Here is a 27,881-nt window from a genome sequence, read left to right on the forward strand (position 1 = left end):
ATTCTAGAGATCTCTTCAAGAAAACTGGAGATATCAAAGGAACGTTTAGTGCAAAGATGGGCATGATAAAGGACAAAAAAGGCAGGGACCTAACAGAAGCAGAAGAGATTAAGAAGAGGTGGCAAGAATACACAGAAGAACTATACAAGAAAGATCTTAATGTCCCTGATGTCCATGCTGGTGTGGTCACAGACCTTGAGCCAGACATCCTAGAGAATGAAGTCAAGTGGGCCTTAGGAAGCATTGCTAACAACAAAGCTAGTGGAGATGACAGTATTCCAGCTGAGTTATTTAAAATACTAAAAGATGATGCTGTTAAAGTGCTGCACTCAATATGCCAGCAAGTTTGGAAAACGCAACAGTGGCCACGGGATTGGAAAAGGTCAGTTTACGTTCCAATTCCAAAGAAGGGCAATGCCAAAGAATGCTCAAACTATCGCACAATTGCACTCATTTCACATGCTAGCAAGGTTATGCTCAAAATCCTACAAGCTAGGCTTCAGCAGTATGTGAACCGAGAACTACCGGATGTACAAGCTGGGTTTCGAAGAGGCAGAGGAACTAGAGATCAAATTGCCAACATTCGCTGCATCATGGAGAAAGCACGAGAGTTCCAGAAAAACATCTACTTCTGCTTCATTGACTATGCAAAAGCCTTCGATTGTGTGGATCACAACAAACTGCGGCAAATTCTTAAAGAGATGGGGGTACCAGACCATCTTACCTGTCTCCTGAGAAATCTGTATGTGGGCCAAGAAGCAACAGTTAGAACCAGTCACGGAACAACCGATTGGTTCAAAATAAGGAAAGGAGTACGACAAGGCTGTATACTGTCACCCTGCTTATTTAACCTATATGCAGAGTACATCATGAGAAATGCCAGGCTGGAAGAATCACAAGCCGGAATTAAGATTGCAGGGAGAATCATCAATAACCTCAGATATGCAGACGATACCACCCTAATGGCAGAAAGTGAAGAAGAACTAAAGAGCCTCTTGATGAGGGTGAAAGAGGAGAGTGCGAAAGCTGGCTTGAAACTCAACATTAAAAAAACTAAGAACATGGCATCTGGACCCATCAATTTCTGGCAAATAGAAGGGGTAGAAATGGAAGCAGTAACAGACTTCATTTATTTGGGCTCCAAGATCACCGCAGACGGAGACTGCAGCCATGAAATTAAAAGACGCTTGCTCCTTGGGAGGAAAGCTATGGCAAACCTAGATAGCATATTAAAAAGCAGAGACGTCACCTTGCCGACAAAGATCCGCATAGTCAAAGCTATGGTTTTTCCAGTAGTAATGTATGGCTGTGAGAGCTGGACCATAAAGAAGGCTGAGCGCCGAAGAATTGATGCCTTTGAACTGTGGTGCTGGAGAAGACTCTTGAGAGTCCCCTGGACTGCTAGGAGGTCAAACCAGTCAATCTTAAAGGAAATCAACCCTGATTGCTCATTGGAAGGACTGATAATGAAGCTCAAGCTCAGATACTTCGGTCACCTAATGTGAAGAGAGGAGTCTTTGGAAAAGACCCTGATGCTGGGAAAGATGGAAGGCAAAAGGAGAAACGGACGGCAGAGGATGAGATGGTTAGATAGCATCACTGAAGCAATGAGCATGAAACTGAGCAAACTCAGGGAAGCAGTGAAGGACAGGAAGGCCTGGCACAATATGGTTCATGGGGTCACGAAGAGTCGGACACGACTTAACGACTGAACAATATTGAAAGTTAAGTGAAATTCCTTATAAATTCCAGGTTTGGACTGGAATTTCTGCATCTAAAAGAAATCCTTGGATTTGGAAGAATGCAGAAGTTAGTGAAAAACTAACATATGGATAACAATCCTAATATCCATGATCTGTATGTCCATCCTACTGAAATACAGTCATTACATTTTCCCCCAGCTAAATAATTGATAGGAGTGGAGAGAGGACAAAAACTTAGAATTTGGATGATGTTTAAAAGATCTGACTGATGAAGTAGGCTCTAGTCCAAGAAAGAGCATGTCACAATAACTTTTCTAGTTTTCGAAGTGCCATTTTTAAAAAATAAATCATATAAAAGTGATCTTACTTCATCATGCCCATAGTTTGGTAATATCTGATCTAGAAACTTTGCAAGTTAAGTTATACTTTAAAAAAGAAAAAGAAAATAAATTAATCTGCAAATCATTATCTCAAATGTAATGGTGTCTTTGAGGGGGTAGGTAACAGAGAAACCTAACGTATCTCAGAAGCAAGTCCAATGGGGCACATTAAACATTTTTTCCCAAAGCCTGGTGTAGAAAGAGATTCTTGGGGATATGTTTAAGTCCTGGTACACTGCTAATAATGTAATAGTATAAGGTCTATAAATTTAGGACTCAGTTGAGAAAAAATATTTCATCTAATCTTTGAAGATTCTGTTGAGAAAAGCACAATTTACTGAATTCAGTCACGAAATGAGATAATTAACAATAACATAAACGATCTCCACATACAAAAGCCAATGGCTGTTTCTTCCATAAAAAGTTTGTTATGATTTTTAAGAACTTATTTTGCAATTTAAAGAATCAATACCTGTCCCAGTGAACTCCAATCTAAACTGGCACTTCCGATGTACACATGTTGTTTATCCACAATCCAGAATGATGACTGCAAATGACCATCATTATAAGCGGTTAAATTTATATATATCACCTCTGCACCTAAACAAAATAAAAATGTAACAATTAGAATTGTACAATTAAATCATCCCCTCTTAAATATATGAATCCTAAAGTCACATAGAGCCCAGTGTGATATAGTTCAAAGTAACTGAGCTTGAAGTTGCAGCCTCAGAGATGTTTTAAAAATAGACTGATAGAAGTTACAGAATTGCAGCTACAGACATTTGCAGATTAAAATGTGTCTAGAAAATGTTTCTAAATTCATTGTATTCATTTTGGGTATGAAGATCACCTTGAGTTAATAATTAAGCATTGACTGACACATGAAAAGAGTTTATGCTAGGATAAATAGAGCCCTTTGAGTTCTTCCAAATGAAGCTTTTCTCATACAATTGTCTTGCTACATTTTTTGGTATTTTACAAAAGGTAGCATCCTTCAGCTTGTAACCTTTTTATATTCCTGTGTTTTCTTCTTACCACAGAAAACCTGCCCAGGAAGGAAAAGATGGAATAACTGCCCAGTACCCTGATCTATAAAGCTAGGGGCCACTGATCCAAAAGTCCACTTGATCATATTACCGCTATACTACACTGTACAGCAGTGTTGTCCAAATTTGGCCACTTTAAGATGAGTGGACTTCAACTCCCAGAATTCCCCAGCCAGCATGGCTGGCTGGGGAATTCTGGGAGTTGAAGTCCACTCATCTTAAAGTGGCCAAGTTTGGACAACACTGCTGTACAATAAGTAGTCTTGGAAGACACCGACAAAAGGTGGTTAATGGAAAAAGTTATAATACATTCCAAACAGGGGAAGAATGAAAAAGAAGTGTCTATATCAAAGGTTTTAGAATGCAGCCCAAGATAGATTATTTTTAAGAAGCCTGACATAGTGAAAATTCTTCATGTCCTCTCCCAAATGGACACAATTTTTTATTTTTTTTTTGGTCATACAGTACCTAAAAAGGAAAACATTTCTAGCTTTTCAATGATAAAAATAAATATTGCTAATATTCAAGTATTTTTAAAATGCCAAGTCTTGACAATGCAGATCGAAATAAACAGTTGCACAAAATAGGGCCAACCGTATCGGAACTTTTGATACATACTAAAATAAGAGAGTATTATTTAAGTTATGAAATGATGGAATGTCATCTGCCAGCTGAACAAAACTGTCCCTAAAGCCCCTCTTAAAGGATGGAGGCAGGCCTATCAGGTCAAGATGGAGAAACTGCAGCTTGATGGCCATTTGCAGGCCAGCTGGAGCCAGGTGCAGCATTCACGTCACTCCCATTTCCGTCATGAACCCACAAGAAGGGTTCAAAAAAAGTCACCTCTTTTTTGGTCTTATCCAACTGCCTTCACTGTACTGAGACCATGCATCTGGGCATATTTGGAAGTCTAAATCTCCAGCCTGCTGTGCTTAAGTCTGGAGGGCTTACTATGTCAGCACCCTGCGTGAGCCCTGTTCCCTGCAGAATCACACTGACAGTGCCGCCTTCTGCAGACACTCGTGCACTGACTGTGGATATCTTCAGGAGAGAAGCCAGATCAGTTTCCACGTGAGCAAGGAACCTGATAATAGGTAACAGATGTATGCACTCAGTTTTTCTCCTACAGACATTCACCCTCAAAATGGGTCTGCAGGAACTGACATAATTTAGGCAATGCTGGCGGGAGGCATTCTGCTCCTGCATTCATGCGAGTGCTTCAAATTCAAGATTAGTTCAATGGACTTATGTAAATGAAATAATTAGTGTGCGGGTTTTGGACTTATTTTAAACTTATGAACAAATTCTGTTGTAATGGGAAGGGAATTACTATAATGTGTGTATGTGTGTATGTTAAAATGCAACAGTTATGTAATTGATCTAATTAAAAGGAATAGTATTAACATTTAATTAAACATTCACTCCCATTTACTTTTTAAAGGCTTTTGATAAGGCCTTGCCCATTCTGCAGTGTGGCCTCCAACAAAGGCTGGCAGCGCTCACACCAACAAAAGTTATGTACCTCTGATACGAAGAAAGGGAACTCCCATGACATGAGCGACATGTCTTTGAGTAATACCAGGTACAGGTAGTCCTCATTTAGCAACCACAGTTGGGACTGGAAATTTGTTTGTTAAACAAAGTGGTTGCTAAGTGAAACCATGACTGTGCTTATGATTTTACTTCAGCTTTCCTTTGCTTTACAGACCTGCAAAGGTTGTAAATGTGAGAACTGATTACTTTTTCATCACTGTTGTAACTGCAAACAGTCACTAAACAAGACAGTTGCTAAACAAGGACTACCTGTATTACCTAATATTTGTAACAGTTCTTTTGAAATAAACAGAGAAATGCCAATTTAAATTCAAAAGTGACTACAATAATCAGATGGGCATATCTTGCATAATTAACTATCCTACTCTTAATCCTGTTTTTTTTTAATTCTGTAAAAAAGAATGATGATTTTAAAGTCTTACATAACATAAATTAGAACTTACTAATTATTATTTTCTACAGACCAGGATTTCCTAATAGTTCCATACCTATATACCACTCAGGGTCATTGTGGGTAGCAACTTTATGCAGGATGCAGAAAATGAGTTCAAAAAAGAAAGCCACAGAAATTTATTTATTTATTAAATTTGTATGCCACCCATCTCCCCCAATGGGTGACCCTGGGCGGCTCACAATTAAAACAAAACCTACAAACAATTAAAAATAAATACCACATTAATTCAAATTAATTAATCAATTAAAAGTCAAGCTATAAACCAAGCCCTATACATAAAAACTAAAAACATGAAGTAAGGCATGAAGTAAGAAAAAGAAATATAGCTAAATCCAGTCTGCACCAAAACCATTCACCCTACCTTTCCATAACTTTCTCTCTTTAGAAACTACAGTACTTAGCTTCCACCACATCCATATGCTGTGTTTTGTTCTTTTAACTTATTTCTGCTCTTTTAGGATCTCATTCAACCACAACTTTCTCAGCCTCCCTCTTCCTCTTGATCCATTCAGTCTTCCTTCATAGGCTCATTTTGCAACTGGATTCCTATTTATTCTATGTATTTTTTTTTCATAACAGCACCAAGACAAGATGATAGTCTATAATAGGCACCAGAGTTTAGATGGTTGAAAATGTTTGGAACCCATTCATTTGGTCCACTCCAGCTACCTGATGAACTTATTTGGGTTTCAGAGAGCACTTTGGGAAATTCCTGAGAATCTAATGCAGAGTTTGACTGGGGCCTTAGTCACTTCTTGGAATGAGAGGGTGGTGATGGCCTTGGATTGAATTACGCCTATGTGGCCTCTCTGGACATGTAGATTTCACAAGGCCCCTGATTTTCAGAGGAATTCTAAAAGATGAACAGGTAGAAGAGACATCTAGAGTACTGCTGGAAGAAGGGTGAATTTGATCAAACACTGCTAACAGCCTTTATTAAGGATTATAGATTTACAATTAGAGCAGCAAAATGTAGTTATTTTTATTGCATCCATGGATTGTTGTCTGGTGGCCTCGTTTAGGGTAACCCAGTCCCAGGGAGAGAAACAATTAAAAGCTCCAGCGAGACGAACTGTGGCTGAGCATTGAGACTTTAGCTGATTCCACAGCTGAGCCTTGTGGTAATGGCTGTGCCAGAGAAAGAAGCCAGCAGAGCAGCTACAAGATGTTGAGGGACACTGACTGGTTATTTTGGCCAGCAGTGAGTGGAGTTGATGAAAGAACTGTAACTTTGCAATTCCAAACAGGATTGCCAGTTGATTGATCTGCAGATATGCTGCTTCCAAAAGAAAATGCTAACAAGTTCAGCTGTAGAGGACTGCTGCAGCCCAGCCATCCAGCTATCTAGTGATTAGTGGTAATGCAGCGTGGTGGCAAGGGGAGAAGGTAACTCCTATTCCTTTCCCACTAGTCTAGATCCTGGAACACAAACCCAATGGTGACATTAATCTGAAAGGGTTTGTGTGCAGGGGGAGGAGGAACTTAATTTCCCACATAGTCCGATGCCCTGGTCCAACCCAGTGATGAGAAATAGAGGCCACCTACAAGTGACAGGACTGGGGGAGGTGAGAAAACTAGAGAAAAACACGAGTTACTGGACTGAAGTGGCAAGGAGTCCTTATATAAGTTATCTCAGAGCTTGGGATAGGAAAAGCTTTAATGGTGTTCAAGGGAAAAAAAACCCCCAGAAAATCACATCCTGTCAGCTTTCTCTGCTAAGGAATAGCTGTTTATTTCTTGTGAAAGCATTCAAGAGTAAAGCAACTGGCCGGGGAGATAACAAGATGCTAGTTTAGCAAAACTGCCAGAAGTGCAGGGAGAAGGCTAGAGAGATACAGCTGAGGGATCAGAGCCTCAACACTGTATTAAAATGCATTTGTCTATGTATTTATTTATTTATAGCCTGTCATCTCACAGCAGTGACTCTAATAAAAGCACATTCAGCAGAAAGAATTCTATATGTTATTTCAGGCTTGCATTATCCCAAAAAGTACTCATAGAACACCCTGACGATATTCTCCCCCTCAGACATCCAAAGTATCTGTCTTTCTTTTTTCATTTCATTGTTGATCGTGACGGTGCCATTTATCCCTCTTACATTCCATGTTGGAATCTTCTATGCCAAGATTGTCCCCAGACAGGCCCACAAATATTGACCTCCCCTTCCCAGCCAATCATAACCTTTCTTAGTAGGATACAGAAGTCCTAGACTAGTTACTATCCATGCCTCATGCAACATTTCCTGCTAAAAGTAAAGATAGTGTGGTCAGGTTGGACCAGTATGCCACAAAGGGAACCAAAGCCCAGGTTTATCTCGAGCATGCTTATGCTAATCTGTTCAAGCTAGGATCTCTAGAGACCATCAAGCAAGCCAACGTATCATTGTCTGATTCCTGCCAACAAGGTACATACAGCATACAAACACATATTTGGGATAGTTTTAATCCTAAAGATTAAAAAATATATGTTGATGCTGATGAGGTATGTTGTAAATGTGGTTTCCAGAAAACTGACGTAGAACATATGATGAAACTGTTCCGTGTGTACAACTAATTGATAATTGTACCTTTTGATTGTGTTGATAGATCTTCTGGTGTTCCTCTTTGAACATTTAGAGAAATTTAGTAAGCAAAAAAAATAAATAAATAAGGGCAATAAAAATCTCCTCTTAAGCACAAACTATGAAATGCATCCAAATAATATGTAAATGCTAACTAGGTACAGTACATACTTTACTACAACCATACTCAGAAAATGAGTCCTACTCAAAAAATGAGACTTGTGAATCAAATACAGGAAAAAACTTGTCATCTTGTCAGAACTGCCATTTGAAACAATGAAAAGTATGTTATTTATTAAATCAAAAGAATATTATTACAATTGCTTTTTTCCAAGCTTTGGTTCAGAAAGGTACTTACCTTAATCACTTAAGCAGATCTTGGAAATAAAATACTTTTTAAAGTAATATCCTCTAAGCATTTTTTAAAAATATTTTTGTGTGTGTGTGCAGGATCCTTTGTCAATTATTTTAAAATAAAGGAGTGATTAAGCTAAATAATGGAGCTTGCTTTAGTGACTGCCAGACCCTCCCAAATTCCACAGAATACCATGGCTTCTAGCACCTTCTGGCAAAATGCTTCCATTCCCAAAATTTGTGTGACAAGAGAGCTCCATGCACAGAAGAAGGAACATAAGGTTATATTTAGTTACAGCTACACACAAACACTGATGCAGATACACTCAGCTCGACAGCTGGAGAGAAGAAGAATCTTCTCTTTGCCCCTCTTTAGAAACACGGGCTAGAAAAGCCTCAGTAGCTTGCCTTCCTTCCACCTTGTTGTTGTTGTTGTTGTTGTTGTTTCTTCTTCTTCTTCTTCTTCTTCTTCTTCTTCTTCTTCTTCTTCTTCTTCTTCTTCTTCTTCTTCTTCTTCTTCTTCTTCTTCTTCTTCTTCTTCTTCTTCTTCTTTCTTCTTCTTCTTCTTCTTCACGTCAATAAACAGTGATAAGTAAAAGTCAGATTGGTAAATGCCAGCAGGAGCAGCATTTTTTCCAGCAGAACCAAATTCTGCCAAGTCCAAATTTTAGGTTTGGGCCAACATTATGAAAATCATAGTTGCTTTGACCACCTCAGAGACTGTTGGTTAAAAAATACTGGGCTTATTTGCTATTAGGAACAGCCAGAAGTCAGACAGTTCCCTCTGAGTACAAAAGTCTAATTTGCTTAGGAAAACAACTTTCTCCACAAAGCATCTTGTCTTATTCAGATTTTGACACTCACCGCACTGTAGAGCAGTCATTCCCAATCTGATGCTGTTGGCCATGCTGGCTGGAATTTAGGGGAGGTTGTTTGAAAATATATATATGAGGTTATGTAAAATACTTTTTTCAAACAGGCGTGAGAGATTACTTTTCCCTAGGTATCTGTTATTGTATTGGGGGTAACCAGTCTCAACTGGAGTGACAACTATATTAGGTTGGGAGTCATACCTTGGGTTGAAAAGAAATTCTGGGCTCCAAAACACAGAGAACAGGCAGTCGGATTTTGCACTCCTTTGGGGAGCTTGGGGGAGCATTAAAGAGGATTAAGGCTTGCAAAGTTTAGCAGATAATTGCTTTATTTTGGCCCCACTGGGGACTGAAAAAATGGGATTGGAGATCATGGACAGCCAACACCCGGCCTTAACTGTGATAAGAATAATACTTAAGAATTAGATCAGAATGAAATCTTTGTGAGATGTAAAAGTATTGCTTTCTTTTTAATGTATTATTTTAGAGGGAAAAAGTCCCCAGAGACAAATAATTCAGCACAGAAAAGTTTGTATGCTTTGTATCATTCGATCCCAAAGTTTTAACTGGTAGTTGCATATCACTAATTTCAAAGAAACTTTCTGAAAAGAAAGTGAGGTATCTTACTATAAGTAACAGTTCTCAGAGAAAAAGAATATTGCCTTTTTAAAAACCGTCTTTAGGAGAAAATTATTTAAAAAAGAGATTAACTGCAAAGAGAACAGTCATTTCATGTTGGATGTATTCCAGTGGCTCAGAGGCAAAAGATCATATCTCCAGACATTTTAAGCTTCCCTTTTAGCATTTTTGTCAAAGGTCTGGAGATGTTCCAGAGATTCCATTAATGCAAAGTCTTTGCACTCAAATGATGGTAATTATAAAAATAGAGGAATGCTCATATTAACAACCTAAGGCTATTTTATCGCACATCCAACTTTTAAACTGAAAATTAATTATTTTTATGTTATCCAAGACTACAATATTTAAAATAGTTTAATTTCTAGTAAGAGTTATATTCTGTTTAAAGAAAGTCCAAGTATGTTTCCTTGTCTGTCTCTCCTCATCGCTTATTTAGTAATAGCTGTGAATAATTCTTTCTCCCTCTGCCCTTTTCTTTCTTTTCCACACACCCACCCACACACACACACCACAGAACATCACATTTTCTGATGACACGATTTGGCTTCAGTATGTGCACTGTTTAACACAATCACTATTCTTCTTATTTTGAAATATAATGCATATGTTTCAGGTGCCTCTCTCTATAATAATATATATATTATTATAAAGTACATGTTTGGTATTTTTTCCCTTTCTCATTGATTCTGTTTATAGTCCAGTGGCCAAGTCAAATAGATGTAATTACTTAATCCAACACACAAATACAACTCCAAACAGTGTTTTCTCTTTTGTACTATTCATATATTCTTCTACGTGAATGCCATTAACATGTATACTAACATACAGTTCTTGCTGTTTTTCTCAGCATTTGTACCACTTAGTTGCAAAGTCTGCTTGTTTTGCATTGCACTTGCCTGGTTTTGACAGCAAAGCTTAGCAATGCATGACGTGACAAGGTTGTTTTTCAGCTGGCTTGTTGTAGAGTCTGATGCTGATTTAGGGCTGAGGAGTCACCAGCCCAAGGCCAAGTAGCAGGCTTCTGTGCCTAAGGAAGAACGGGGTCCTCCTGCTCCTAGTCCAGCACCTTAACCGCTACATCACACTGGCTGTCTATGTATTAACATATAGTAATGTACTGTATATTATACTTTGTTAACAATTTTATTACACATGTATTACTTCATGTGCAAGTCCTAGGCCTAAACAGCATTCACTGAATGCTGTTTAAGCCTAGGACTTGCACATGAAGTAATACATGTATAATAAACAGCATACACTGGATAGAAAATAAAGAATAATTCGCTGATGAAATGTAAGGAACAGGAATACTGGGAAAAAGCGATCATGTATTTTTGGAATTTGGATTTCAAGGGAAACTAAACCTGAGCATAATTGTACATGTATCTTGGTCATTAGCAAATAATATATATAATTTTGTGGCAGGAAAAACTAATCTGAAAGGTATTCAAGGTCATGGGAGTTCCTATAAAGTAGAAGCTAAAAGCATAACTATATATACTCCTAAAGAGGGGAAAGTGGTAGTTAGTGGAAGAAGTCAATGCAGCTGTACAAAAAACCTAGTGAAGCTCTGAAAATAATGATGATGATGATGATGATGATGATGATGATGATGATGATGATGATAATAATAATAATAATAATAATAATAATAATAGACACAAACAGGAGATAGAGAGAGGATAAGGTCACTAAAGAAAAGTTCTCAGACATAGCTGGGAATTATAAAGTTGGTATCAGAAAGGCTAAAGCTCTGAATAAGCTGAAGTAGATTGATTGTCCTCTGAACAACAGCAAAAAGGCGTTCTTCAAACTGAAAGAAAGAGAAAAGAAAGAGCAACCACAAATCTAAGAACAGTACATAATGGTAAGTCCTCTCAGTTGTTTTCAGTGGCAACTGTGGGTGGGCAGAGAGGGCAAGGTGGATCACCCTGACAAAAGTAGCATCACAATGCAAGCCTCCGCCTTTTCTATGGGCATTATGATATCACATGGCCAAAACGAGCAAAACTCACAGTATGATAGTGCTATGTTGCTTTCACCACTCTGATGAAAACAGAGTCTGCAGATGCTTCTGGTTACTATCCACCATATCTCAGTTGGCATTCAACAATGGAAACAATTACCTTTGTAAATATGTAGGCAGATACAAAGGAAAATAACCTTTTAGATATCCAAGAAGGTCTAAAGATCAGCTTAAACTGAAGGGAAAAAAATAGGGAGCCAGTGCAGCTGTTGAAGAAATAAGGAGATCTGTTTTAATATCTGATTCTAGTTAACTGTCTATCAACCATATTCTCAACTCACATTACTTCTGAGTGGTTTTCAAAGGGAGAACCATGATAGTACTTTACATTCATCTACAGTAGATTGATTATATATTAGGAAATAGTTTGCTTGGACAAAGGCTTGAGCAAAGCATCTTCTTGAAGCTGCTTTCAGAGGCAAATTGCCTTGCCTCTTTGAACTACACTGTGACAGTTGTCAGCATGAAGTACACCATCAAAGTCAGTCAAGGCTGTATTGCACAGGCCTCTTGTATATCACTTTCTGTCATGAAATGCTAGTGATTTGTTTGCTAAGCAAAGCTGATAAAAAGCATTTTATGCCACTGAGGCTATTTGGGCCACAAGTGAAATATTAGATCCATCAACTGAAGTGTGCCATGTCCACTGGGCAGCATCATTTCCATATTGTCTCCACTGAATTTTGATTAACTAGCAAAACATCCAATTTAACATCCAATTCAACACTAAGCTGAGAAATAAGCCTTCTTAAGGCTTTATACTTCTATAAAGTAAATATGGAAGCTGCACACATGCCATTTGTCCTCTTCCCAGGTGTTAGTATAGGAAGGAGGCCTTCACTTGATGAATAATATATGCTAAAGTTTCTATATAATCTGGGACCCTATTAGCACAGGAATCTTGTCTTCATGAAGCTCTCCCAGTGTAAAATTCTGCACAGAAAGATTTGTTATATACAGATCTCCTATGTATAACACATCACTGAAAATCCATGGATGGCCTCATTCAATAATTTCATGTAGCCGTTCATGTGACAAGATAGAACCTCATTGTGTAAATTACAAAGGAGCCGAGAGACTTCCAGTATCCTCTTATGGAACTGATAGACATATTGAAAGGTCCAGAAATATAAGCAGATTTATAGCATTCCACCTTGACCCAGCAAAGATTACCTGTCAAGAGTGGTACACAATACTTCACTGATCAAATCAGGTCTAAAGCCCAGTTTAAGTTATTCCAAATAAGTCTCACTCAAAATAGTATGGAATATGCAGCAACTGCCAGTTTGAACACTATCACCAATATTAGTCAATAGTAAATTATTGCTATCTTCTGGTTTGAATAATAGTAGTAGAAATAGCAGTAGTATTTTATTTTTCATGTGCCTATAACTAGGAAGGCTTTTTGGCACTCATTTCACAATAGCGTCCTTCAGTATCTGGAACTGCTTCAGTTTTGAAGAGGAATTACCACTTCCTGCCTTAATTAGTTAATCTCTTTCTGATCGTTGCTATTAGCCAGAAAAGGGATGGGTACAGCACATAGATTATTAGATTTCATGGTTGAATAAAGTTGCCCAGCAGTTTGATTTAATAGCTGCACAGTGAAATCCAATTATTTTGTGATAGATTCCATATCTCTCATCAAATAGGCACAGGCCAATTTACATTGTTCATATATTTGAGTATTAAATCACAAAAGCAACTTACATTTTATAAAAGTAACCTACTTTCCAGCACCACAGGACACTACACTATATCTCTGAGATCATAGGAAAATTCATGTTTTCTACATTCCTTCTAGTGTTCCAGTTTCCTTTATTTGCACCATTATACTTAGTATAAATAGTTTGTGCTTTGTACAATAGTACAATAGTATTGTCACATAAATACATGTAAAAATGCTTGTTGGTTATGTTCAAATATGAATATGACATGTCTTACTGAGAAATAAAGCAACAAAATATATCTTTATCTCTCACACTCACACTTCCCAGTTTAAACTTAACATTTGTGTGGTAGATTTTTATTTTTAGCTTTCCCTTCATCCTTTATGGTGATCACGCACCTCTGATTAACATATATACATCATGCTATTCCCTTTCATGGCAAGCAGAATTCTTCACAGTGCAGAAAAGGAATAAGAACTAATAAGCCACAGGAATTAAGGCATAAGGTAAGAAATGTACAAGAAATATTCATAAATCTAGTTTACACTATCATTTGCTACACCTTGACATAGATTCCTTACAACAGACCACTGACTATCCACTATTTTCTACCAGTCTTAAAATGTTGTCTATCCATCTTCTCATCTTGAATAAACACTGTCCTAAAGTACATAAATTCATCTACTTGCTTTAACTTTTCACCATTTATGCATAACATATATAGTCAGTCATTCCAGTTTCCTGTCAGATACAACTGATAATCTGAAACATTAACTTCTGAGCTATACTCTTCATTGCCTCATATAATCTATCTTAAATTTGCTGCAATTTGTTTGGGCGTCATCTGCATACACAAATGCTGCACGGAGACATTCACATTCCCAACTAACATAATTCTAACGTCACCACAAGCATTCCATTATGTATTTATCCATAAATACGTAAATCACACATATGTCTATCACACGTATTATATCCTGCTCAATGCTGAGCTATTTCCAAAGCATTCTATTTATTCTGGGACACGTTTACTATCATCATATACTGCTTTTATTCACTTTTCATTCGTTTTCTCTGACACAATGTTCTTTCTCATATTCCTATGTTTCTGAATAACCTCCTAGAGAGTGAAGGTCTGGTGTGCATATTCCTTGCCCAAAAGATGTCACAGCTTTCCAGTGATATGAAACATTTAACAGAGTATCCTATAACTATATTAAGTCAATTGTATGGTACTGCATGGTACATTTTAATTCATTTGATTAGGCTTGCTTTATGATTTGGAATTTCTCTTTCATCCTTCCCCATTGCGGATACAAGTGAACAGCAAGGTACAGATAGTTTGAAATAAATTAATTTGCAGGGCATCCATTCTATATGTCTTACCATTTGTGCCCAAGAACACACCATGTGGGTCTGCAATTTTGAAATACTCTGTATTGGCACTTTGTAAAAGAGTAGAGAAAACTTTGTACAGTAATAGCATGTAATAAAATGTCTATATGGAAAGGCCACCATTATAATGCAGTTTCAAGTAGGTTTTATGCTGCTTGTTCATTAGAGGAGGACTTAATTTTTTTTTATTTATTTATTTATACAGACTGGCAGATTAATGGCTCCAGATCACCTAACAGGTCTATGGAAGAGCTGGGAGTAAAGTCAAAGTTCACATCCAGGTACAAATAAATTTCACTGAATCACACTGAATCCACAAGCGTCAACATTCAAATATAGAAGCTCCATGGGAACTTAAGGGAGATTTTCCAATTTTTCTTTTCCAAATTTATTTTTCTTTTGTTTATGCATGTCTAAATGTCCACATTATTTTCTCATTCCAGGATAACTTACCACCATTCTGTTGGCCATCTCATCACAGCATCTGGTTTCACACCTCCCTGCAAAGTGAATGAGAAAATGAGCCTGATTTTGATGTGCTGGTGAATTACAAAGAAGTTCTAGAATGGGAGTTTTCTTTAACTTTTACCTCCCACCTCCCAAATAGATGCAATGCATCTAACCTTAGGCTTCAGAATATTTTTTAACAGTAAAAGCACTGAACCTGTCTCTCTTCCTCTAATATTCGGCTAATGAAACTTTGTGTGTGAATTAGCTTACATTCCCATAGAGCATCTTGAATAATTGAATGTTGACACTATAATGGTTTAAAACATTGGTGAGCTGAACATTGATGAACATGTATCTTTACTAGGCAACACAGTAGACCCTTTCAATGCATGAACATGGACACAGTAAATGATGAGAGTAAATTATTACTTACATAAAAACATAAAAAACCCTATTAAAATAGTAAAGAGGTAGAGATATACAGATATAGCTGTGGTATTTCTGCATTTCTATAAATGCATCATGAAGAACAGATAGGTTATTAAAAGGAGAAATCTACAGCTGATTTGCAGCAGTGGATTGTTCTGTCATCATTTGAATTAGTCAACCCCCTGCCCAAAAGGGCAAGACTTTCAAGCAAAATGGTCAAAGTTTTTGGAGTTCTGTTTATAACATAATTTTCCAGGTCCCCCTTTTTAAAGTTCCTTTTATTATTGTGATATTGGTTGAAATTATATTATTTCACTAACTGTTTTTCTTTTAAATGTTAGTTCACAACTCAATCAGGATTCAAAAAAAGTCAGTGTTGGACTTACAATGCTAATTTATTTCTATGGTTCCATTATCTTCTGTTTAATCCAGTAATATAATAAAAATATATAAAACTGTAGTTAGTAACAAAATATTACAATTGTATTCCCCAAAAAATATATGTTCTATTTTATGAATTTTCCATGTATTACCGGATATAAAATAATAACTATCATGGGGCTTCAAAGCAACAATCTTTCTAATTGATGAAAAAAATCCACATAAAAACATAAATAGCATGCATCAACAAACAAACAAAGGATTCCCCAAGCAGAAATATTTAAATAAGAAAATACCACCATAATTCAACCCCTTCTTCCCAATATATAACAAACAGAAATAATAATGAACTAAAATACCTATTCTTCTCTGTTTATTGCTTGGCATGTTGCCTCACCAAAATGCAGTCTTGCCTTTGAAAAAAGAAAATTTAGAACTATTTTTCAAAATGCGATATCTGACAATTCTTCATCTTGAAGAACTGATTACGGTGAAATATATTTTATAGATAGAAATCTAGTGGGCTGTGATTATTTTAACAAAGCTGTATCTATCTGTTCCATTTCCATACAGTTTATATTAAGAAGTTGTAAATGCCTTACTGAATAATCAGCATAATAATTTATGATAGACTGCCATTTCAATTTTAGAATCTGTCCATTATACTTAATTTTATGTCTCTCTGAATTTTCTGAAGACAAATATTAGAGAAATTAATAACTTTAATAATAATATTCTTCAGTAATAGTAAATCCACCTTTTTAACACATTTACATCCAAACTCAGTTTTTAAGTTAATAGCAATAAATTTAACATTAAAATTTAGAATGAGTTGCTGTGGTGTTGAAATGAAAATATTATAAAACAGCTAAACAGGTCAATTAAATTTTGAACCTGACCTGAAAAACTTCAAATTTCAAATATATCCCTTTTTATTAGAACTTCTACTCTGATTATACATTATTTTTCATATTAATAAACATAAGCATTCTTAAAACCTCCTCACAAAACAGGACAGATTAGGCAAATTCCATCTATATCCTCCATGTTAGTCTTGCATTTTTAAGTAATAATATTTGTTACAATAGCAGTTATAAAATATGGTAAAATAAATACACGGGACAGAGGAAAAATAAATGTTTTCAAATTTGCAACTATTTATTTAGTTACATAGTTATATTATATAGTTATATTATACAAAATTTATCTTTTATCATATTGGTGATAAAAAAACCATTCATTTTTAATTGCTTGCCAGTATAAGCAGACAGACTGCACCTTAAGCATGTAAGAAGCCCTAGATTTGGAGGTAACTTAGAAAACACACCACTTAGAAAACTTCTTAGTACTTTGTCATATGCTGCAATCATGCAAATAATGCCCTTAGACAAAGATACTCATAGTGTCAGGATTAATTTTACCTATCAGGATTTTTTGTGTGGTTTCTAAATTTAATAATAATGCAAACAAATAAAATACTTTTTCTTTAAAGAAAACAAGTTTATCATTTTGATTTGCTTGGCTCAAAGTGTTTTTATTTCAGAAAAAAAAGCCCTGGTCTATTAAACAAAGTATTACTACAATCCTCTAGATCTTCAATATGAACACTTTACCAATAAAGTAATTAAATAATAAATGGTATTGTAAACTGTGACTATACAATTTTGCTTCAATATCTGTCAATTACAGTTTGAAATTTTAATATCTGACAGAACTGAAACCAACAAACACAGCAGTCCACAAAACAAATATATTTCAATAAGGCTGAACACTGCAGCATCATGCATATAAAACTGGCAAAAAACCTGAAATCTATATAATGGATTAAAATCTATATTTGGATTCTGTAACAAACAGTTACATTTTATTTATAATTTTTAATGTCTTATATCTTATTAATTGCTGTATCACAGGGATGGAAAAATGTTCAGGTTCTCTTATCACACTAATAGATTTTTATTTTCCAATATACAGAAAGCTTAATTTCAATTATTTGTTTAAAACTTATGAATACAAAACTGTATTATGAATGCCTCCCCCCCAACAAAGCCTCAGAGTATACCATATTAAAATATATGGTTTATAAGGTATGTTCCCATTTTGAATTGATTATACTGTTTTAAAATCATCATGATTCACAATTAAGTAACACAGAAAGATAGGTTTCACTTCACCACCATAAAATTATATAACTATCAATTGGAAAGGTTATACTTGATGACCAATGAGGGAACTTGTAGTATTACAGGAAAAAATTGACTGCACTTGTAGGGTGGTTCTTTGTTAATTATCAGCATCATGTTGAAGATTTATAAATCCAACAATAGTGCTTTCTGTTTTAATACAAATTGGGATGATTTGGTCAAAGTGAAACCATTTATTCAACAAAAATATTTAATCATGTTCAATTTTTCCACAAAACCAATGAAAATTAAAAATGCTTGATCTTACAAGGTGTAATCCAGCCAATAGTTTTGCACAATGTATCAACAACCCACATATGAGATGTGAGCAATATAGCTTTATCACTGCAATATAACACAAAACAAAGTTCATGCCCTTACCCTTTTTTTCCAAGTCATTTAATAATTTGGACTTCTTGTGAAGAACATCACTCACTAATTTGATTTCAATATTTTGGGACAATAATTCTTCCAATTTTTCAAAAATGTGTTGTCCCTACAAGGAAAAGATTTGTTTATTCATTTATATGAAACATTTATATGGTCATCCATCTTAAACCAAACTCTGGGTGGCTCACAACCCAAAACTAAAAACAATATATGAACAATGAAATAAAAATCTTAAAACAAAAAAGACTTGGCACCACAGCTAAACCTTCCCACGCAGCCCACAACAAGTTTGTTCCATGTTAGCTTCACCTTATCCAGTGCTTGGGGGAAAAGCCAGCTCTTAAGTACTTTTCGAAAGGTTAAAAGATGGGGGCCTGCCAGACATCAGGGGAAAAGGTGTTCCATAGGGCAGGAGCTGACACAGAAAGGGCACACTTCCTAGCTCCCATAACATGGCAGCATTTAAGGGAAAGGACCAGGAGCAGGCCTATCCTATCTGATCTAGTGGGATGTCTTTAGGGATTACATTACATATAAAATCAATGTGTTTGTGGAACATGGGGAGCTTAAAATGATTTAAAATGAACAATTGACTGCAGACGGATTTAGTTTTCAGTGGTTTTCATATGCACAGTTAAGAGAGAGACTTAATATACATTTAAAAAGTAATTGGAATTGAAAAACATTAAATGAAATTTGAAACTGAATTGTGTAGAAATGATGAACATATGATTGCTAAAAATGTATAAACTTTTGCTTTGAAATGGAAGAAAAACATGTTAAACAGTGCATGATAAAATGGGCCAAGAATTTTGGTTATAATATACAGCTGGACAAGGGGAGAGAATGTGGACAAAAGGACTGAAATTCACATTGTGCTACAATTTAAGAGAGATTTTTTACTAAATTATGTACCATTGGTATATGACACCAAAAAAATTAGCAAAAATGTATAAAGGTACTTCTAATCAGTGTTGGAAATGTGGGAAACATGAAGGGTCATTTTACCATGCATGGTGGTCTTGCAAAAAGGATATGTATGTATGTATGTATGTATGCATGTATGTATATATTGGATACAAATAAATACAATGATGTAAAGAATTCTAAAGACTAACATTCAGATGAAACCAGAACTGTTTTTACTGGGACGTATGGATAACCAATTAGAAAAGACTTATGGAAGATTAGTTTTGCATATGGTGACTGCAGTAAGGTTATTGTATGCATGAAGATGGAAAAACATTGATTGAAATACCCACAATGGAAGAATGGATTGTAAAGATGATGGAATTCATGGAAATGGCAAAACTGACCTGTCTAATCAGGGATAAAGTACTTTTATTAAAGACTGGAAACCTCTTGTGGACTTTTTGCTGAAAATGGAAAAATGAGCTGGCAATTTATGGATTTAATGATTGAAAAGGGTTGATTATGGGAAGAAGAAAATAATGATGTAATTTTAATGAGGGAGGAAAGAGGATAAGTTTGTAACTGCTGTAAAGAAGATTATATATCTTTTCTTATCTTCTATTTGTATTCCCTTTCACATTTTTCTTACTTTTTCACTTCACATCACTCTTTTTTCTTTTTCTTTTCTTTAATTTTCCTTTATATTCCATTTTATTTTTTATCTTTTAAAAAATTCTTAATAAAAATATTTTTTTAAAAAATAAATGTTGTGTCCATGTGTGTGTGTGGATAATATACTGTATTATATTATATGATAACGCTTTTATAAAACTTAAAACTATCTCCTGGAAGAAAGATTTGAAGCTTCCAAGTCATGAAGATAATAACAAGCAGAATGATATCTTATTCCCCTTAAATAAGAACATTTTGCGAGATGTCTAATTTTAAGCCAAAAAGTTAACATGATTGGAATCCTTTATACTATCACAAAGATCAGTGAGCAATTTTGAAAAGCAGTTAGATGCTAAATTTTGAAGCATCCTTGGCATGGAGACTGCAAACTATATTACTTCTAAAATTCATTTTATGTACTCTGGCTTTTTAAAAGGATGACAAGGTTGCAAGATAGGAAAATATTGCAAGCTTCTGACAATATTAAGTTGCTAATCAGTATTTTAGAAATGCACTCACAGAAACTTGAATTTGGTATGGTCACTCTACTGAATGCAGAAAAAGCCTTTGGTATGACATAGATTACATTTTTTGAGCATGTCTGGAAGTTGTTAAGGTCTGGGTGGGAAGGAGCACGCTTATTCCCAACAAAACACAGCGGCTTTGGGTTTGGAAGCCATCTGATTCTAGAGAAATACTGTCTTCGCTTCTGGTCATACACCACGTACACATACACACATGTGGAACTGGCTTGTAATGTTTTCTAAGCATGTTGGTGATGGAGAGAGAGGCTACTTAAATGTAAGGTGCTGCAGGGCCCTACGTACTCCCTGGACTCACAGATCCCACTTGATGAGCAGGTGACAGCTGAGGCCAGGAATTTCATCTGTTGTACCAGTTACAATCCACTCTGGAACAGCAGGCTCTATTCACAGGCACTCATGCCTCAGCCACCTCTCGAATGGAATACAGCTATGTGGTCTATGTGGGTCTGTCCTGGAAGTATATTCACAAGCTGAAAATGGTTCAGAATGTAGCTGCCTGTGTAGTTAAGGGTGCTTCCCAAACCATCCATATAACAGTACTACTTCAAGAGCAGTACTCCCAGGTATAATTCAAGGTACTGTCTTTCACCTTTAAAGACAGTTCAGAACCTGGAAATCTATAGGATTGCTTTCTCCCAACATTATCTGTCCATACCGTAAAATCCAGTAGGGTGGACTCACTCTGTGCTCCTATGCTCAGGGACAGTCATTGTGAGGAAGCACAGAGCAGAGAGATGAGTCTTCTCAGGTGCTGCTCCCTGCTATAGAACAGGATTCCCTGGACAGTTGAGTGACCCTCTCCCTCCTGTTCTTATGAAGTCTATTCCATTAGGTGTAGGGGGTTGAAACAGTATGATCTGTTTCCTCTTGCAATAGAAACTATTTTTTTGTTTGGTGAATGGATTGATTTATTGAATGGAGTATATCCCCAGGCCACATGCTGCTATATATAGTTATTTTTTATGAAGTGTAGTTGCTGTTAATTTATTGTAACGTATATAGACAGTCCTCTACTTACGAACAGATTATGTTCCAAGAGGCTATTCATAAGTCCATTTTGTTTGTAAGTCCAACCAAGTATAAAATGCTCAGCCTCCCAACATGCAACAGTGCTGCCAAATGTACGTATGCGGTACGCCATAAACTAACCTTTTCCCACCTTCTGGGACCTTCTAGGGTGGAGTTGAAGATAGGTTTGTTCATATCAGCAAAAGTTCATAGCTCGAAAGTTCGTAAGTAGAGGACTGTCTGTATTGCATATTTTTAACATAATTTACAATAGATGGGATTTATGCCTCTCAAGAGTTGGCTTCAGTTGGAACAGATAAGAAGTCCAGTATATACATATACATACATGTTTTATTTATTTGGTTTTTATTACTTGGATTAAAACATATCTTAAACTCTCAGCTAGAATCTTTACAAATGGAATTATGTCTTTGCCTATTAGGATGCTTTATGAAGTACAGTGGTACCTCGGGTCACGAACGCTTCTGTTCATGACCAATTTGGGTCACGAACAGCTCCGTTCGCAAAATTTTGCCTCCGTTCGCGAACACCGGATCAGGTGACGAACAGGATCCGCAGCCATTTTCCCTGCTGACACACATGGTCATGGCTTCCTGTAGGGAGGGGGACTCTCTCTCCAAGCAAGAACCGCCTCCCCACCCGCCTTCCTGTCCTCCACACCAGAAGCCGTGTCGAGCAAGGTTAGTGTTCTCTCTCTTCGTACTGTACTTTGTGTCATATTTTTGGGGTTTTAAAAAAAAATACATATGGTTCAGAACGGATTAACCATAATTACATTGAACCTTATGGGAAAATTTGATTCAGGTCGTGACCAATTCGGGTCGCAACCAGAGTCACAGAACGAATTAAGTTCGTGAACCGAGGTACCACTGTATGTCAAGAAAGACCTTTCCTCCAGTTACATTTAACTTGGTTTTGGAACCACTGGATTGGTTCATTAGACAATCCAATATTTTCAGTTTAAATTGACTAAAACTGAACATAAATTGTTATTATGTGCTGATAATATTTTAAGTCTGTTTTTTATGAAAAGTCTTTACATAAATGTGTGAATATTACACAACAGCTTGATTAATTATCAGATTATTCACTTAACTGGAATAAGTCCAACATGCTTCCAACTGGATCTAAGATATCTATGGAAATTTATTAAAAAATTGAATTTTGTTTTTTGTATGAATTCTTTATTTATCTTTGAATAATCATTCCCAGGAAAATAATATTACTAAGTATTCCAAACTGTTTTTAACTCAGATTCATGGGAATTTTCAGTCATCTATTTATATCAGCATTAAATAAATGACTGAAAATTCCCATGAATTTATGGGGAAGAATAATTGCTGTTAAAATGAACATAATTCTAGATTTATATACAGATACAAAAAGAGATCCCTTAGTATGGAGATGGAAAGATACCCAATTTTTTCTCTATTTAAATTGCAACTTCCATACAAAGAAGATTTAACTTTCTAGATATTCAACTTTTACCATGGGGTATAATTTAATAGCTTTTTTAATGGAATCTAAATGACCTTCCCAAAAACCATTATGTGCAAAGCTATAAACTTGTTATTCGATCTCTCTGATATCTTTGCAGAGCCTTGGTTGTTCTTTTACTAAAAAATTGCAGGTAAATCCTTCTTAGGATGTCTGAGCAAAAAATAGTATTAATGTTCTGGATCACCTTAATTATCCCTTCTAAACATCTTATGTATTGATTACCAAAATATGCTAAATGCCAGAATGTGGAATAAACAAATAAACATTTAATTAAAATATCTTTTGACTTCACAATTCAGATCTGAATTGTTAGCAACTCCTAAACCTCTAAATCACTTGTTATATTGGAAAGTGTTTTGGAAGAGTCTAAACCTTCCAAATTCCAGAGCCCATTTGGATTGAGGTAGGCTCTAAATACAGTATTTTAAAACCAACCAACCAACCAAACTACTGAATTTATTATAGACAGCTGAAAAATATTACTCAGATAGATACTGGTAATTTGCAGGAATTTTGGATTAGCAGGAATATCCTATTTTAACAAGTTTGTGATCTTATATTTAAAGAATATTAATTATAGTCCTTATAGCCTTAACATGAGACTAATTCATCAAGATATACTTTTTCATGTTTCCTGGATACCTCAGAAGAAGATTTTAAAAGAACTGTAGCGATGTTTCTATAAAAATAAAATAAATAATTTAGACAATCAAGTTTCTATCATTATTATAAGACTTTGCAGAAAGCAGAAATAATTGCTTTTGCCATATATTAAAAATACTTCTTGTTCTAACTACAGGAAAAAAAAATCAGACTACTTGAAATTGCTGTGATAAACTGACTTATTAGCAAAGAACAAACAGAAAGTGCTAAGTGATTTGATTGACAAAATGGTCATTGTTTATCTTCTGTTGCAGCCTTCCCCAACTTGGCATCCTCCTTAAATTACAACTCCCAGAATCCCAGCTGGCATCATTGCAATCCAGCAATCAGGAAAGTGCCAGGATGGTTTATCAGAATATGTAAACTAATTTAGTAATTTTGAAAGAGGTTTCTTTAAAAAGAACTTTATTTTCTTTCTAAATGCATATGAAAAATATCATTATTATAAAACACAAAAAGCCCATGATCAAGTTAGGGAAACTCTCTTTACAATCTGGATCACAGTTTTCAGCTTTACACTTATCATACAATCTGAAATATTATTACTTACTGAGAGACTATTCTATAGGCAATTGGTTCAATCTCATAATGAGAATAACCAGAAACTACTTTCGTACTTAAACTAAACCTGAAGGATTCAGACTCAGGCAAGATTGAACTGTAAAATGTAAACCAAGCAGACAATCAAAGACTTGAAAAATTTAAAACATGTACCTGCCATGCAGTTGGATGACTGTGACTGAGGTTCCATTGGGAAGACACTATGTCAACAGATGTTTTAGCCATATTAAGTAAATTCATCCACCCTTGGAAAAGAGACAAATGGGATGGTGCACTGTCTGAATAGTTAATGCCTTCAGGAATATTTTCCACAAGAGCAACTCTGAGAAGACACAAAGAAAACACAATACAGGTTTTCGAATGTTCCCATTTCAGAAATGCATCACCTATCTGGAAGGCTTCTCTTACAGTGGGTGGGAGGGTGGAGTCTTCAGTCTCTGGCTGGACTGAAGATTTGGAGTTTGGATACCGGGGACGGGGGAACTTGTGCTAAACTACTCCACGTATACTTTCTCTACTGCATTGTATCTCTGAAAATCCCTAGCTTTTCCACTTTGTTAGGCCATATTTTGCTCCCAAATTAGCATTAATGATTAAAAACGATTTCAGATTTAAATACATTTAGGGTCATAGTGAACATTAGGTAAGTGATATTAGGATCTATTTTTGCCTCTTAGTCTTACTTAAATGGTAATATGAATCTCTAAGATCTCAGACACAGTCCTTTACTAATCCTGCTACTCTTTCTATCAGTAAAGGCAGGGATTATGTGGAATGCAAGCAAATATTTTATGTGATCTTTCATTTAATCTTTGACCATATTCTCAAGAAAATTAGGTTCAATGTTTCTACAGAAGCAAAGAAACTTGGCCATGAATTTATTATAATTTAATAATTCTTCAGGCAGAATAATTCTTGTCCTTTCGTTATGAAATTCACTAGGCTTCCAGGTGAAAAGGTGCTGCTTTTTAGTTTATTAATTCATTATTTTTCACCTGATAGTTCATCTATAATTTACATGGGTTGGTATTAATAAAAGAATGTGACATGAACTTCAAGTGTATACTAATGTAAAGGCATTTTAAAATTGATTTTATTTTTTTTTAAACCATATGACTTAGATTTAAAAAATGTCGAAGTTTTATTATATCTGGTTGAAAATAAAATCTGAAGTGTGTTGAAGTATAATACGAAGGTGAGGGAAAACCTCTAAAGAGATTCTGCTAGTCAGTGCACATAGTATTGAGTTAGATAGAACAATCTCTAACTTCCTATGTTGACCGTATCCCAGATTATGATTAGCAAGGCAAATGGGATAATAATAGAAACAAAAAGCACAGGTTCAAATTTTGCATTATATTTTCACTATGAGACAGATATTTTTTCCATCAGAAGAAATTTTGTTTTAACGAGAATTTTTCTTCTCTGTTAAGTGGCAATTGATTATTGCAAATTGCTTCTCAGGAGAAGCATGAATAAATATTGATGAATAAAAATGAAAATACTGACCTGGCTGTACTACATATTGCAAGAAAGATAAACATAAACAAGAAAAAGACAATCAGGTCAATGAAATCTATACTGCAGAACATATTAAAACACATTTTAATTTATACTGATAGTGACAAAATATCAAATACCAAGGTAGGTCTTGTTCCTTGACAAGGAAACAGTGAGTGAGCACAAATTATACATAAATGGCGAAAACTAGAGCAAGCAGATGAATGCCTATACCTTGGTAGAATGTTTATTAAAGATTTTATGAGAAATTTAAGATGTGAAAATACTGGTAAAAAGGTAATGGGTAATATGTGGTCTGTTATGATGAATGTTTGCCAAAAGGAGTGTATGAGAACATGCTTATCCCACTATATTATACAGAAATGAGAGCTGGATATACCAGGAAAAACATAAAAGTACGTTGAATGCAGGGCGAAAAGTCTATTTAAGAAATATGTGTGATTAACCAAGAAGAGAGAAAGTAAATCATGAACAGGTACTAAATGCATGCAGATGTGAAGTAACAAGTACAAAAGAAATATGTTGAGGTGGTTTGGTCATATTGAGAGAATGAATGAGAATCCTGCCCCAAAATAAGTAAATGAAAGAAGAGTGAATAGGTTGAGAGAAAGGGGAACACTGAGCTAGATGGGCTCAGATGGAACCAATGAGATCCTGGAAAAGAAAAATGTGAGAAGTTTAACGAAGAAAGCATGATGTATGAAGTGGTGTACGGATATGCTGTAAGCAATGCCAGTTTGCAAGGACAGAAAAATATAAAGAGATATAGTGAATGTGTTGGTGTAAATTAGACTTGGCTATGCTTCTTTTTCTTTTCCTTATCTCAGGTCTCTAATTTCTTTGGCTTAGTATTTCTTACTCCTTTTCCACACTCTCCCTACATTGCTCACCCCCAAATGGTGAGCACGATGGGTATGTATCCAGTATCACCTTGACCTAGAAATCTGTGTAGAAAGAGGAACAGGCTTATAGGTTGTGCAGAACCCAGGAGTAAGGAAGAAAATGCATTTCTAGCACTATCTAGTTTCCTATACCAATCAGCTATAAAGAAGCGATGAAAGAAGAAAAAGATGCCCAGATCACCATCTCCCTGCCCTTCAAGTGTTAATAAGTCTCCCACAGCATTAATCTACTAATAGGAAGCAGAAATGAAAGATTACACACCTACTAAGCCTAGCTTGATTCTTTTCCAAAACTATCTGAGAACTATTTGAGAATATTAAGGTCTAGAAGAATTATGGGCAAATAACAGTCTACAGTCAGCATGGCTGTGTTCACATGACATATATACTTATGGTTAACTACAGTTCATTTAACCTAACTTTTAGGTTTTGCAGAATACACTAAACTAACCTAACTGATTTATACTGACTAACCAGTTTAAAATACATTGGCTAAATTGCTGTTCAGTGTGTCATGTGAATACAAGGATGTGCAAGTCGTTTGACAGAAGCACTTCTCAATGCATGGGATCACAATAAAAAATGCTTTTTTGAAGGATTTATGCAGCTGTAACAATACAGACATTAAACAGTAATCAAAAATTCAAAGGGCTAAAGACACATAAAGCCTTATTAGTGACAGGACAGTGACTGGTAACATTCCACAGTAGCCAGAAAAAGTGAGTCAATTTGGACAACTATTAGTTCTTCCTCACAGTTGAGTTAAAAGTGCTATACGTCAGTTCTTGAGCTAGCAAAAAATTTGCTGACATAAATTGTGTTGCCTACTTTGCTGTTCCCTACTCTGCTACAGTAGAATGACAACGGTGTTGTCTTTACATACTTATTGTAGGTCAAGTTAATGAAACAGGTTGATGGATTCATTTCATTTTCTCTTCCTTCAGAGTCATATGCCAGAAAGAAGCAACAACCACTATCCCTAACTTGGGGTAGAGCAGGATGAGATGAGTTCTACACAAATGATTAAAACAGTATGTTTAACTACCTGTCATATTGCCCAACTATCAGGTTATGGGCATTAAGAGCA

The 27,881-nt window shown here is 35.7% G+C and overlaps 1 protein-coding gene across 3 annotated transcripts in view; it reads right to left on the bottom strand.

Moving 5' to 3' along the window:
- PLD5 (phospholipase D family member 5) overlaps window positions 1-27,881 on the bottom strand; it is a 120,205-nt gene that overhangs the window by 19,801 nt on the left and 72,523 nt on the right. For all 3 annotated transcript variants that reach the window (XM_088143998.1, XM_088144005.1, XM_088144013.1), the window contains 3 exons: window positions 24,525-24,693; window positions 18,481-18,595; window positions 2,556-2,683 (listed from right to left, as the gene is read on the bottom strand). In XM_088143998.1, coding sequence (XP_088000124.1) covers window positions 2,556-2,683; window positions 18,481-18,595; window positions 24,525-24,693 — 412 coding nt within the window. The remainder of the gene's footprint in view (window positions 1-2,555; window positions 2,684-18,480; window positions 18,596-24,524; window positions 24,694-27,881) is intronic.

The sequence above is a fragment of the Python bivittatus genome, unplaced genomic scaffold (assembly GCF_059951505.1).
Source record: "Python bivittatus isolate LINGU-HERP-01145 unplaced genomic scaffold, Pbiv_v1 ctg000020_np1212, whole genome shotgun sequence".
NCBI classification, from domain to species: domain Eukaryota; kingdom Metazoa; phylum Chordata; class Lepidosauria; order Squamata; family Pythonidae; genus Python; species Python bivittatus.